Source organism: Pan troglodytes, chromosome 2 (genome assembly GCF_028858775.2).
Source record: "Pan troglodytes isolate AG18354 chromosome 2, NHGRI_mPanTro3-v2.0_pri, whole genome shotgun sequence".
NCBI classification, from domain to species: Eukaryota; Metazoa; Chordata; class Mammalia; order Primates; family Hominidae; genus Pan; species Pan troglodytes.
In genome coordinates this window covers 76,915,859-76,928,983 of record NC_086015.1, presented here as the reverse complement: position 1 = coordinate 76,928,983, position 13,125 = coordinate 76,915,859, and the positions used below count along the sequence as shown (strand labels likewise).

Here is a 13,125-nt window from a genome sequence, read left to right as displayed (position 1 = left end):
ATTTATTGACATACAATTATTCATAGTATTGGTTTATAATCCTTTTATTTTGGTAATGTTGGTAGTTATGTTCCCTCTTTCCTTCCTGATTTTAGTAGTTTGAGTCTTCCCTTGTCTTCTAGCTCAGTCTACCTAAAGGTTTGTCAATTTTGTTGATCTTTTCAAAGTACCAATTTTTAGTTTTGGTGTTACTCCTCTACTGTTTTTTCTCTTCTCTGCATCATTACTTTTCAGTTGAATCTTTATTATTTCCATCCTTCTGCTTGCTTGGATTTAGTTTGCTCTTCTGAGGTGCTGTAAAGTGGAAGGTTAGGCTATTGACTTGAGGCCTTTCCTCATTTGTACTGCTGAAGTTTATAAATTTCCCTCTAAACCCTGTGTTAGGTGTCTGCCATAAGTACTGGTATGTTGTATCTTCATTTTCATTGTAGTTTCCCTTGTAGTTTCTTTTTAAAGCAATTGGCTATTTAGAAGTATGTTACTTAGGCCGGGCGCGGTGGCTCACGCCTGTAATCCTAGCACTTTGGGAGGCCGAGGCAGGTGAATCACGAGGTCAGGAGATCGAGACCATCCTGGCTAACATGGTGAAACCCCGTCTCTACTAAAAATACAAAAAATTAGCCATGTGTGGTGACGGGCACCTGTAGTCCCAGCTACTCGGCAAGCTGAGGCAGGAGAATTGGGGGTGAACCTGGGAGGCGGAGCTTGCAGTGAGCCGAGATGGAGCCACTGCACTCCAGCCTGGGGACGGTGCAAGACTCCGTCTCAAAACTAAAAAAAATAAAAAAATAAAAAATAAAGAAGTATGTTACTTAATTTCTACATTTTTGTTAACTTCCCAAATTTCTTTCTGTTATTGACTTCTAATTCCATTCCACTGTGGTCAGAGAACATACTTTGTATAACTTCAATCCTTTTATGTTTTTTACAGCTTCTTTTATGGTACAACATATGGTCCATTCTGGAGAAAGTTTCATGTGCACTCACAAGAACGTATTCTACTGGTGTTGGGTGGAGTGTCCTAAAGAAGTCGGTTGGTTCAGCTGGTTTATAGTGTTGTTCTTCTATTTCCGTGTTGACATTTAGCCTAGTTGTTCAATCCATTATTGAAAGTAAGGCAGCTGGGTGCAGTGGCTCATGCCTGTAATCCTAGCACTTTGGGAGGCTGAGGCAGGTGGATCACTTGAGCCCAGGGGTTCGAGACCAGCCTGGGCAACAGGGTGAAACCCCATCTCTACAAAAAGTATGAAAATTAGTTGGGCTTGTTGGTGCACACCTGTAGTCCCAGCTACTTGACAGGCTGAGGTGGGAGGATCACCTGAGCCTGGGAGGTCAAGGCTGCAGTGAGCCATGATCATACCACTGTACTCTAGCCTGGGTGACAGAGTGAAACCCTGTGTCAAAAAAAAAAAAAAAGAAGAAGAAAAAGAAAAAGAGGGGCACTTATATCTCCTACTACTGTTGATGAATTGCTTATTTATATCTTTTTTTTTTTTGAGACAGGGTTTCACTCCTGTTACCCAGGCTGAAGTGCAGTGGCATGATCTTGGCTCACTGCAATCTCCGCCTCCTAGGCTCAAGCAATTCTCCTGCCTCAGTCTCCTGAGTAGCTGGGACTATAGGCACATGCCACCACGCCCAGCTAATTTTTGTGTTTTTAGGAGAGATGAGGTTTCACCATGTTGGCCAGGCTGTTCTTGAACTCCTGAGCTCAAGTGATCTGCCCGCCTCAGCTAGAATTACAGGCATGAACACCTCCTATAGAGAGCACACAGTTCGACTGTATTCTTTATCAACTATAACTTGCAACTCTGTTTTTTTTTGTTTTTTTGAGATGGAGTTTTGCCCTTTTTGCCCAAGCTAGAGTGCAATGATGCAATGTCAACTCACTGCACCCTCTGCTTCCTGGGTTCAAGTGATTCTCCTGGCTCACCCTCTCGAGTAGCTGGGATTACAGGTGCACGCCACCACGCCCAGCTAATTTTGTATTTTTAGTACAGACGCCATTTCACCATGTTGGCCAGGCTGGTTTTGAACTTCTGACCTCAGGTGATCCACCTGCCTTGGCCTCCCAAAGTGCTGGGATTACAGGCATGAGCCACTGCACCTGGCCTGCAACTCTGTGTTTTTATTTGATTGTTGAATCCATTCACATTCAATGCTATTATTTATATAGTCGAATTTATGTCTGCCATTTTACTATTTGTTTTCTATATGTCTCATATTTTTGTTGTTCCTCTATTCTTTCTTTTCTGCTTTATTTTGCATTAAGTGAATATTTTCTTTTTTCTTTTTTTTGGGGGGGGTACCAAATTTCTTTATTTGAAGGAATGGTACACATCAAAGAACTTAAGTGGATGTTTTGGTACAACTTATAGAAAAAGTAAAGGAAACCCCAACATGCATGCACTGCCTTGGTGACCAGGGAAGTCACCCCATGGCTATGGGGAAATTAGCCTGAGGCTTAGCTTTCGTTATCACTGTCTCCCAGGGTGTGCTTGTCAAAGAGATATTCTGCCGAGCCAGATTCGGGTGCTCCCATCTTGCACAAGTTGGTAACGTGGCCACCCAATTCTTTGATGGCTTTCACCTGCTCATTCAGGTAATGTGTCTCAATGAAGTCACACAAATGGGGGTCATTTTTGTCACTGGCCAGTTTGTGCAGTTCCAGTAGTGACTGACTCACATTTTTTTCCCCCCAAATGTAATGCACACTCCATCGCATTCAGCCCGCTCTCCCAGTCGTCACAGTCTGGTTTCTTGATATCCTGAAGGAAGATTCGGCCACCTCGTTGGTTCTGCAACGTCATCAGTTTCTCGGCATGTTCCCTCTCCTCATGAGATTGGTGAAGAAAGTATTTGGCAAAGTTCTTCAAAGCCACATCATCGCGGTCAAAGTAGTAAGACATGGACAGGTAAACGCAGGAGGCGTAGAGCTCCAGGTTGATCTGGCGGTTGATGACGGCCTCTGAGTCCTGGTGGTAGCTCTGGCGCACCTGCGAGGTGGGCGCGGTCGTCATGGTGGCGGCTAAGGAGAGGCGGCGGTGGCTGCGCGGCGCTGGAGCGGCGGCGGGCCTTGGGGCGGTACCGAGGGCGCGGTGAAGAGGTGACGGAGGACTGGCTATGGGCGGCCGGCCGGGATGGGGGACGAACGCCGGGTTCCGTCCAAGCACTGTTGAAGCAGGAAACCCCGACGACTCCCGGCGAGGAACGTCCGGCAAAGTGAATATGTTCTAATAGAGCATTTTAATTTATTTTTTTCATGGTTTTTTTTTTTTGAGTTATTTCCTCAGTGGAGCACAAATTGCCCCCACAGTCTGATCCAATGAAATTAAGGACAATTTGAATTTTTGAGGCTAGTCTATGATATCTGTTATGACTCCAGGAGGGCACGTTTTACCTGCATTGTCCTCTGGCTCTCCCTTGTAAACTAACTGGCCTATGGTTTAGCTTGCTGTTCTCATTAAGTTGCAAGCCTCCTCTTAATTAAGAAACACCCTGGCTTCTAGGCCACACCTCCATGGAATTTAGGCTCTGCAACACATAGCTAGCTAGTAGCAATAAGAAATGCTGATGGCCTGTGCCTCCCAAGGAGATACCATGTTCCTCAACTGGGAGCTGGAGAGAGAGGAATCCCTGTGTTCTTGAATGAACTACCTGAAGGTGAATTTTTATCACACTGAACTGGAAGGGGGAAGGAGGGAGGCTGTGGTTCAGATGTCACAGATTCTCACTCTTCTTACCAAGTTTTAGTAGATTTTCTTGAATAAATGTTCCTTCATTTGCCTAGGTCCTTAGGACAATTTCCAAAGTATTTAGATAGTTATTTTAAAAATTATTTTCACAAGTTATGCTTGTTTCACTGGGGAGCAATTCCACAGGGCTCCTAATGTCACCATTTTGGAAGTTGCTACCTTGCCATGCTCTTTTTCTGCCGTAGCTGCTAAGCTGCTAGAATTTGGATTTCAGGCTGCGTCAAGCAATCATTATGCTTATGGAGTAGCCTTGCAAGGGACTGAAAGAGAGAGACAGAGTCCTGATGACATTATGTTAGCCTCTGGATCTAGCTGTGCTTGGAATCAGCCCTACAGTGTGGACTTTGCAGTTAGATAAGCCAATAAATTAATTTCCTTCTTTGCTAGTTGGAGTTGAGTTTCTCTCACATATAACCAAGAATTGTAGCTAATATCCTGAATGTCAAACTTTTAATAGTGTATGAGTAAATGATAAGTACTGTGGAAAGCTTGTTCAACAAAATTGGTATCTAAGGTCATTTCATGTAATCATTTAGGTGGCTAATCTCATCCAAATAATTTATGGCCTCTTGGTGCTTGATGAAATGTATAAACATCATTTATGGTGATTCTAATTGATGTTCCCCTTAATAAGGGTTTTTAATATATTCCTATATGTGTGTCAATATTTGTTAATATCCAAAGGGTTTGTTGCAAGGATGTCTCAATGTTAATTGCAAATACTGAGGTGTAATATTAATAATAATATAGAGGTCTGACCTTAATTACAAAAAGTTCTAAAAAGTATGATAAGCTTCCTTTTTCCATTAGCCTACAGCTAACTCATGAAGACATCATTGGTAAGCATGCAGATTTCAAAACATTAGAACCAGTTACTGGTCTCTTTAACAAGCCGTAAGTAGAAAAGAGAAGATTATACATTGTTGCTTTCACTACATAAAATAAAGATTTATCTTTATTTGGCATGGTAGTCCTTTGAAATATTAAGGAGTGGGACAAGTTACTTGGAAATATGGAGTCAGAAAACTTTCAGAATACATTTACAGGTTAAAGCTATAACTAATTTGGCCAGGTGCTGTGGCTCACACCTGTAATCCCAGCACTTTAGGAGGCCTAGGAAGGAGGATCACTTGAGCCCAGGAGTTTGAGACCAGCCTGGGCAACATGGTGAGACTCTTGTCTCTACAAAAATTTTAAAAATTAGCTGGGCATGGTGGTGTGTACCTGTGGTCCCAGCTACTCAGGAGGCTTAGGTGGGAGGATCACTTGAGCCCAGGAGGTTGCGCTGCAGTGATCCATGATTGCACCACTGCACTCTAGCCTGGGCAACAGAGTGAGACCCTCTCTAACTCATTCCTTAAATATGGCTATCTATTGTGAATGTCGGGAGCAAAAAAGACATCAGACATTATCCTAACCTTGGAGCTTATTAAAACTTGGTAAAAACAAAAACAAAAACATTTATCCCTGCATACAACTTTACCCTACCTCAAATTACCATATTGGGTACCACTTACTAATAATGTCTCTAAAGGTTCCGCAATCCAGTGATGTCTGTCATATTTTACCTATCTCTAGGATTCCCAGAAGACCACAGTTATTGAGGAGAGAAATCTTCATAATTAAACAGGCACAGCGTGTAACAAAATGTACAGATCTATTATAAAATCTCACTACTTCCAATTAATTGGGGGAAAGGTGATGTGAATTCATACAACTCAATTACTCTTACAGATGTAAAGGATTTCTGGCCTGTACTAAGAAAATAAAAGTATTCCAGAATCAATTTTAACGAACACATTTGATTTATTTGTAATTGGCATATTGTTTTAAATATTTTAAGCTTCTGAATTACCTGAAATATGCATTTTAGAACGCTTAACCAAGCCATCTGCAGTTTAGTTTGCATTCATAATGATCCCATGTCATAGGACCATTAGTCACAGAAGTAGAGGAGTAAATGTCCACTGATTTGTAGGAGTTCATAAATTTTGAATTGGTGGGATCTGAATCACACTAATTGTACTTGAGAACCTAATTGGCTTGAGTTGCAAAGACTTACGCTCTGATATTATTCAGATAGTAAAATCTTAGTTGAGAAAGGGTCTCTTCCACAGTTTTGGGTAGATGACAGCCTCTTAGAAAATGGGTGGGACCATGGTCCTCAGTCAACTGACTACCTGATAGAATGTTTGCACTTTAGGATCTCCATTTTCTCTGTGCTCCTGAGGCAGCACACCTGATATGGTTTTATAGAGATGAATTCCAAGGAAAACACAACCTAGACTTTAAAATTACCCTCAAGATCAATACATCTCACTGATGCCCAAAAATGCCATGTTCATAATCTGCTGTTGTGATATACAACTAGGAAAAGGTAAATGTCCTGTCAACCACAATCTCTCTTTATTATTTTTAAAGAGGGCTCGTTTCCATTATCAGAAGCAGATAAGGAATGCCAGCACCCATTTGTCATTCAAAACCAAGCACCTACTTAGCTGGGAAAGAATTAAGGCCATTAGGTGATGAATTTGTTTTTTTTAAATAATGGTAATAAAGTCACAATTCAAGGTCAACAAAAATTCAAATGTAGTTCCATTGGGTAGCTAATATTTTGGATAGAATGGGAAGACCATTTCCCAACATTACCTTTGGTTTTCTAATACTTATTTTTTGCAAAAATGGAGACAAGAAACAGAAACCTAACATTTTCTCTCACCTCAAAGAGTAATCAGTTTTTATATCACCAACCTAGAGATTTTCATTTCAATTGGAGGGAGTCTTTTCCTACCCCAGTTTTTATGCGATTATATATAAAGGTCTGTGACATGTGAAGAATAGATGACGTGGCCAGGCGCAGTGGCTCATGCCTGTAATCTCAGCACTTTGGGAGGCCGAGGCGGGTGGATCACCTGAAGTCAGGAGTTCAAGATCAGCCTGACCAACATGGTGAAACCCTGTCTCCACTAAAAACACAAAAATTAGCAGGGCATGGTGGTATGTGCCAAAATCCCCCCTACTTGGGGGACTGAGGCAGGAGAATTGTTTGAATCCAGGAGGTGGAGGTTGCAGTGAGCTGAGATTGTGCCACTGCACTCCAGCCTGGGTGACAGAGTGAGACTCTGTCTCAAAAAAAAAAAAAAAAAAGGAAAAGAAAAATAGATGACGTAATGAGCAAGTGAGCTTGGGCAGCTGATCGCTGCCAACAATTCATCCAGGGTTTATTCTGCTCACAGGTCTCTGCGTAGGAAATGCCAAAAGGGCTACTCCCCAGTTAGTGTTTCCAGACCCGATAGATGTGAAGATTCCTTCTGCTTGAGTATCCTCAGCCACCTCAAAATCAAAGTATGACCCAAATTAAACTCATTTGACCCCTTTACCAAAACTGCTTTTCCCTGTCTTTTCTATCCCTAAATGATTCTGCCATTTATTTCTTAGGTTGAGCCATAAGAAATTGCCTTTTTGTAGGTCATTAATGGTTGAATATTGGCAATTTCAAATGGATCAACCTTAACAGTTGTTCAGGTTAAAAAAAAAACTGGTAAAATCCTTTTCATGTCACTCCCCCTTCAACTCTTACAGCGAGCCAATCATGAAGGTTGGTAAATTCTGTTTCAGGCAGGTCCATTATCCATCTCTAAGGCAACCATCAAAGCCCAAACCAAGTTAGTGAGCTGGCTTCACCAACCCTGTCCGCGCTGCCATAAACCAGAGTGTCTTCTTTAAAACACAAGTTAGAACATGCCACTTGCTGCAAAAAATCATCCAGTGGCTTCCCACTCCCCTTAAGAAAGGGACTTGGGCTGAGTGCTGTGGCTCTCATCTGTAATTCCAGCACTGTGGGAGGTCAAGGTAGGAGGACTGCTTGAGCCCAGGAGTATGTGAGGAGTATGTGACCAGGCTGGCAACATAGCAAGACATCATCTCTACAAAAAATAAAAAAATTAGCTAAGCATGGTGGCTCACACCTGTAGTCCCAGCTACTTGTGAGGCTCGGGTGGGAGGATCACTTAAGCCCAGGAGTTGGAGGCTGCAGTAAGCCATGACTGCACCACTGCACTCCAGCAGGGGCGACAGAGAGTGACCTTATCTCTTAAAAAAAAAAAAAAAAGAAAAAAAAAGACAAAGACCAGACACTTCTAGATGGCTTGCTGAGCCTGCAAGCTCCAGTCTCTGCTGATTGCTTCGTTCTCATCTCACTTTCTATTTTTTGGTTACTATGACCTTCTTTTATTTTCTTAAACATGGCCCTTCCCACCTTAGGGCCTTTGTATATACTGTTCCATCTGCCTGGACCCCTCTTTTCTCTCGTTACCCCCAAGGCCCTTGTCACCTAGTAACCCTTACTTCTCCTTCATTCATGTCTGCATAAATGCCACTGCTGGACAGGCATGGTGGCTCATGCCTGTAATCCTACTACTTTGGGAGGCCAAGGCGAGAGGATCACTTAAGCACAGGAGTTCAAGATCAGCCTGAGCAATATAGCGAGACCCCATCTCCACAAAAAAATATGCCACTGCCTCAGGAGAACCTTCTATGATCTCTCTCAGACCAGGATGGAACCCCATGTTACATACATCCATGAGATTATCTCCTCTTAGTACTGGTCATACTTCTAATTATTTGTTCAAGGCCCTACTAGACTCAACCTTCAAGGAAACAGGACCATGGCTGTCTTATTACCATGTCATCATCACTGAGCCAGGGCCCAGCACCCTAGTGGGCACTCAACAAATGTCTACTGAAGGCATGAATCCCTCACAAAAATTAAGGCAGCAACTGACAATTCAAAGTTGCTATCCCTGTGCAATATTATTCTCACTTTTGAAATATCTTTTTCTATTGAATATTTTTATTATTATTTGATTTTTAAAATTTTATTTCTTTATTTACTTTTTTGAGACACGGTCTCACTGTGTCAGGTAGGCTGGAGTGTGATGGTGTGATCATGGCTTACTGCAGCCTCAACCTCTTGAGCTCAGATGATCCTCCCACCTCAGCCTCCCAAGTAGCTGGGACTACAGGCATGCGCCACCATGCCCAGGTAATTTTTTTTTTGAGATGCAGTTTCGCTCTTGTTGCCCAGGCTGGAGTGCAGTGGCGTGATCTTGGCTCACTGCAACCTCTGCCTCCTGGGTTCAAGCGATTTTCTTGCCTCAGCCTCCTGAGTAGCTGGGATTACAGACATACACCACCAATCCTGGCTAATTTTTGTATTTTTAGTAGAGACAGGGTTTCACCATGTTGGCCAGGCTGGTCTTGAACTCCTAACCTCAGGTGACTCACTCGCCTCAGCCTCCCAAAGTGCTGGGATTATAGGCCTAAGCCACCACACCCCGCCTAATTTTTGTATTTTTTGTAGAGATGGGATTTCACCATGTTGCCCAGGCTGGTCTCAAACTCCTGTGCTCAAGTGATCCGCCTGCCTTGGCCACCCCAAGTACTGGGATTATAGGTGTGAGCTGCCATGCCGGCCTCAAGATTTTAAAAAAGCAACCAAAAACATGCAATTTAAAAATTCATTAAACTAAAAGACTAAACCAAAATTCTGGACCCTTTTGGAATGATAGCCTAGTATGGCCATAACTAGTAGTTGTTATTGTTATAAGAGAAATAACAATAATCCAGGCTAATATTTATTGAGGGCCAGCTATGTGCCAAGCCTATGGATAAAACTGAAGTTAGTAAAGTTGGGGGATTTAACGAGGTTCACAGGAGCCAGTAAATAATGGAACCATAGTCACAAAGACCAATGATCCAAGACAGGATTTGAATGCTCACAGTCCCTCAGTCTTTCGGTATGACAACCTCCAGAACACAGGGATCCTCTCTACATGCTGCAGACTTAGAGCATCAGCTCCAGAATCCAAGAGACACAGGTTTTCAGCTGTTAAGTTAAATGTTTCTACACACATCTCAGCTAATTTTACCTTATTTCCAGGAGCAAGCTACAACTTATTAAAAACAGGTGTTCCTACCGGAAGAAAGAGTCTCTGGGCAGCACAGGGTTTGAACAATTTCTTCCACTCCTGAGGGTTTCCAACAGAAAATGTGATGGGGTAGATTCTGTGCTCAAACTTCTTTGTATATGAGTCAGGCCACTGGCGTAACTGAAAAACATGGAAAGCAAGGGAAGGGTGATTAGGCCCTAGGAAATATGGAAAATGCCTGCGAAGCTTCTGGATGGTCAAATGGAAATTATTCAGGCAACTTACACAGAAAGTCTAACTTCATCACCACTATGAATGTTCACTAAATGAAAGAGTATTTGCTCCTACTAAAATTGCTAAGATTTTAAAAAATAACATTCACCGTTGGCAACAGTGTTGAGAAACTGCAGAGGGGAGTATAGATTTGAACAAACTTCCAAAAGGGCAACTTGGAAACTGGTAACAACACCCCAAAAGACAGAGGTACAAGGACATTCACCACAACCTAGTTTGTAATAACAAGACTTGAGAACTTTGCAGCTTGGAAGGAGGAAAAAAACCCAACAAACTTGGGAACAATCAAAATGTCCAATAATAAGGAATTGGGACAATTAAGTATGACAGAACTATATAATAAAATAATGTACAGTTAGAGGGACCAGGGATGGTGGCTCATGCCTGTAATCCCAGCACTTTGGGAGGCTGAAGTGGGTGGATCTCTTTAGGCCAGAAGTTTGAGACCAGCCTGGCCAACACAGCAAAACCCCATCTCTACTAAAAAACACAAAAATTAGCTGGGCATGGTGGCACATGCCTGTAGTCCCAGCTACTCGGGAGGCTGAGACACGAGAATTGCTTTGAACCGGGGAAGCGGAGGTTGCAGTGAGATCGTGCCACAGTACTCCAGCCTGGGTGACAGAGCGAGACTGTGTCTCAAAAAAATAAAATAAAATTAAATTAAATTAAAAAAGAAAAACAGAATAATGTACAGTTAGAATAAAGTAGATGTCTTTTGTGTTATTTGTGGCAGGCTGGATTTGGCTCTTGTACTCCCATAGTTTGCTGACCTCAGTTCTATATCATTGTCACTAATGACTGCATTGTATTCTGTTATGTAGATATGTACTGACATGGAAAACAGTTATAACGTATAGTTGGGTTTTGGAAAAAGCAAAGTGCAAAAAAACTATAATTTTTTTTTTTTTATTATTTCTTCACTACTGTCTGAATGAATGGTTCTGTCTTATAGGAAAAAATATATGCATGAGGCTGGGCGTGGTGGCTCACACCTGTAATCTCAGCACTTTGGGAGGCCCAGGCAGGGGGATCACTTGAGGTCAGGAGTTTGAGACCAGCCTGGCCAACATGGCGAAACCCCGTCTCTACTAAAAATACAAAAATTAGCTGGCGTGGTGGTGGGCGCCTGTAATCCCAGCTACTTCAGGAGGCTGAGGCAGGAGAATCACTTGAATCCGGGAGGCAGAGGTGGAGGTTGCAGTGAGCTGAGATCATGCCACTGCACTCCAGTCTGACGGACAGAGTGAGACTCTGACTAAAAAAAAAAAAAATACATATATATATATATACATATATATATATATGCATGTACATTTTATATGTAAAGAAAAACCTAGATGGATATGCACCAAATTATTAAAAGTGGGCACTCTATAGCTGGTGATGGTGGTTTCATTTCCTCGGGCTACATTTCCATATTCTTTAGAATTTTTACAATGAGTATGTATTACTTTCTTTGCATATATTAATTTTATAACAAAATTTTTAAAATACACTTTTAGATTTTAGAGCAGTTTAATGTTTACAGAAAGTCAGCCAGGTGTTGGTGGCTCACGCCTGTAATCCTAACACTTTGGGAGGCCAAGGCGGGAAGATTGCTTAAGCCCAGGAATTTGAGACCAGCCAGCGCAATATAAAAAGACCTGCCTCTTAAAAAAATTAAAAACAAGGCCAGGAGTGGTGGCTGACGCCTGTAATCTCATGACTTTGGGAGGCCAAGGCAGGTGGATCACTTGAGGTCAGGAGTTCAAGACCAGCCTGGCCAACATGGTGAAACCCGGTCTCTACTAAAAATACAAAAATTAGCCAGGAGCGGTGAGGCACTCCTGTAGTCCCAGCTACTCAGGAGGCTGAGGCAGGAGAATCACATCAACTCGGAAGGCGGAGGCTGCAGTGAGCCAAGATTGGACCACTGCACTCCAGCCTGGGTGACAGAGTGAGACTCTGTCTCAAAAAATAAAAAATAAAAATAAAAAATAAAAAAAGTAAAAACAAGAACAACAATGAAAACAAACAAGAAAAAAGAAAAATTGAGCAGAAATCAGAGTTTCCAGATAGCCTCTCTCTTCTCCCTCCCCTACAGTTTCCCCTATTATTTATATCTTGCATTCATGTGGTATATTTGTTACAACTGATAAGTCAATATCAATATGCTATTACTAACTAAAGTCCACAGTTTACATTAGTGTTAATTCTTTCTGTTGTACACTCTTTCTATGGATTTTGGCAAATGCACATCATGTATCTATCATTACAGTATACAGAACAGTGTCACTACCGTAAAAATCCTCTCTGCTCCAACTTTTCAACATTCCTGCCTGCCCTCTCACCTGAACTTCTTTTTGTTTTTGAGACAGAGTCTCGCGCTGTCATCCAGACTGGAGTGCAATGGCGCAATCTCAGCTCACTGCAACCGCCGCCTCCCACGTTCCAGCAATTCTCCTGCTTCAGCCTCCTGAGTAGCTGGAATTATAGGTGACAGCCACTACACCCAGTTACTTTTTGTATTTTTAGTAGAGATGGGGTTTCACCATGTTGGTCAGGCTGGTCTCAAACTCCCGACCTCAGGTGATCTACATGCCTTGGCCTCCCAAAGTGCTGGGATTACAGGCGTGAGCCACCGTGCCCAGCCCATTACTGATCTTTTTATAGTCTCTTTATGTTACCTTTTCCAGAATGTGATATAGTTAGAATCATATAGTACCTTGCCTTTTCAGACTGGCTTCTTTCATTTAGCAATATGCATTTAGGTCTCCTACATGTCTTTTTGTGGCTTGATAGCTCATTTTATTTTAATCATTTAATAATACTGTATGCTATGGTATGAATATATCACAGTTTGTTTATCCATTCACCTACTGAAGGATATCTTGGTTGCTTCCAGTTTTGGGAAACTGTGAATACAGCTGCTACAAACATCTGTGTACAGGTTTTTGTGTGGACATAAGTTTTCAACTCATTTGGGTAAATACTTAGGAGTTCAATTCCTGGATTGTATAGTAAGCCTATATTCAGCTTCCTAAGAAACTGCCAAACCGTCTTCCAAAGTGGCTGCATGATTTTGCATTCTTACCAGCAATGAATGAGAGTTCCTGTTGCTCCACATCCTCACCAGCATTTGGTGTTGTCAGGGTTCTAGATTT

At 42.1% G+C, this 13,125-nt stretch overlaps 1 protein-coding gene and 1 pseudogene across 4 annotated transcripts in view; both read right to left on the bottom strand.

The window, feature by feature from the left end:
- GXYLT2 (glucoside xylosyltransferase 2) overlaps window positions 1–13,125 on the bottom strand; it is an 88,472-nt gene that overhangs the window by 44,794 nt on the left and 30,553 nt on the right. For all 4 annotated transcript variants that reach the window (XM_516584.9, XM_054680796.2, XM_054680798.2 and 1 more), the window contains exon 3: window positions 9,734–9,865. In XM_516584.9, coding sequence (XP_516584.5) covers window positions 9,734–9,865 — 132 coding nt within the window. The remainder of the gene's footprint in view (window positions 1–9,733; window positions 9,866–13,125) is intronic.
- LOC129143507 (ferritin heavy chain-like) lies at window positions 2,304–5,533 on the bottom strand (annotated as a pseudogene).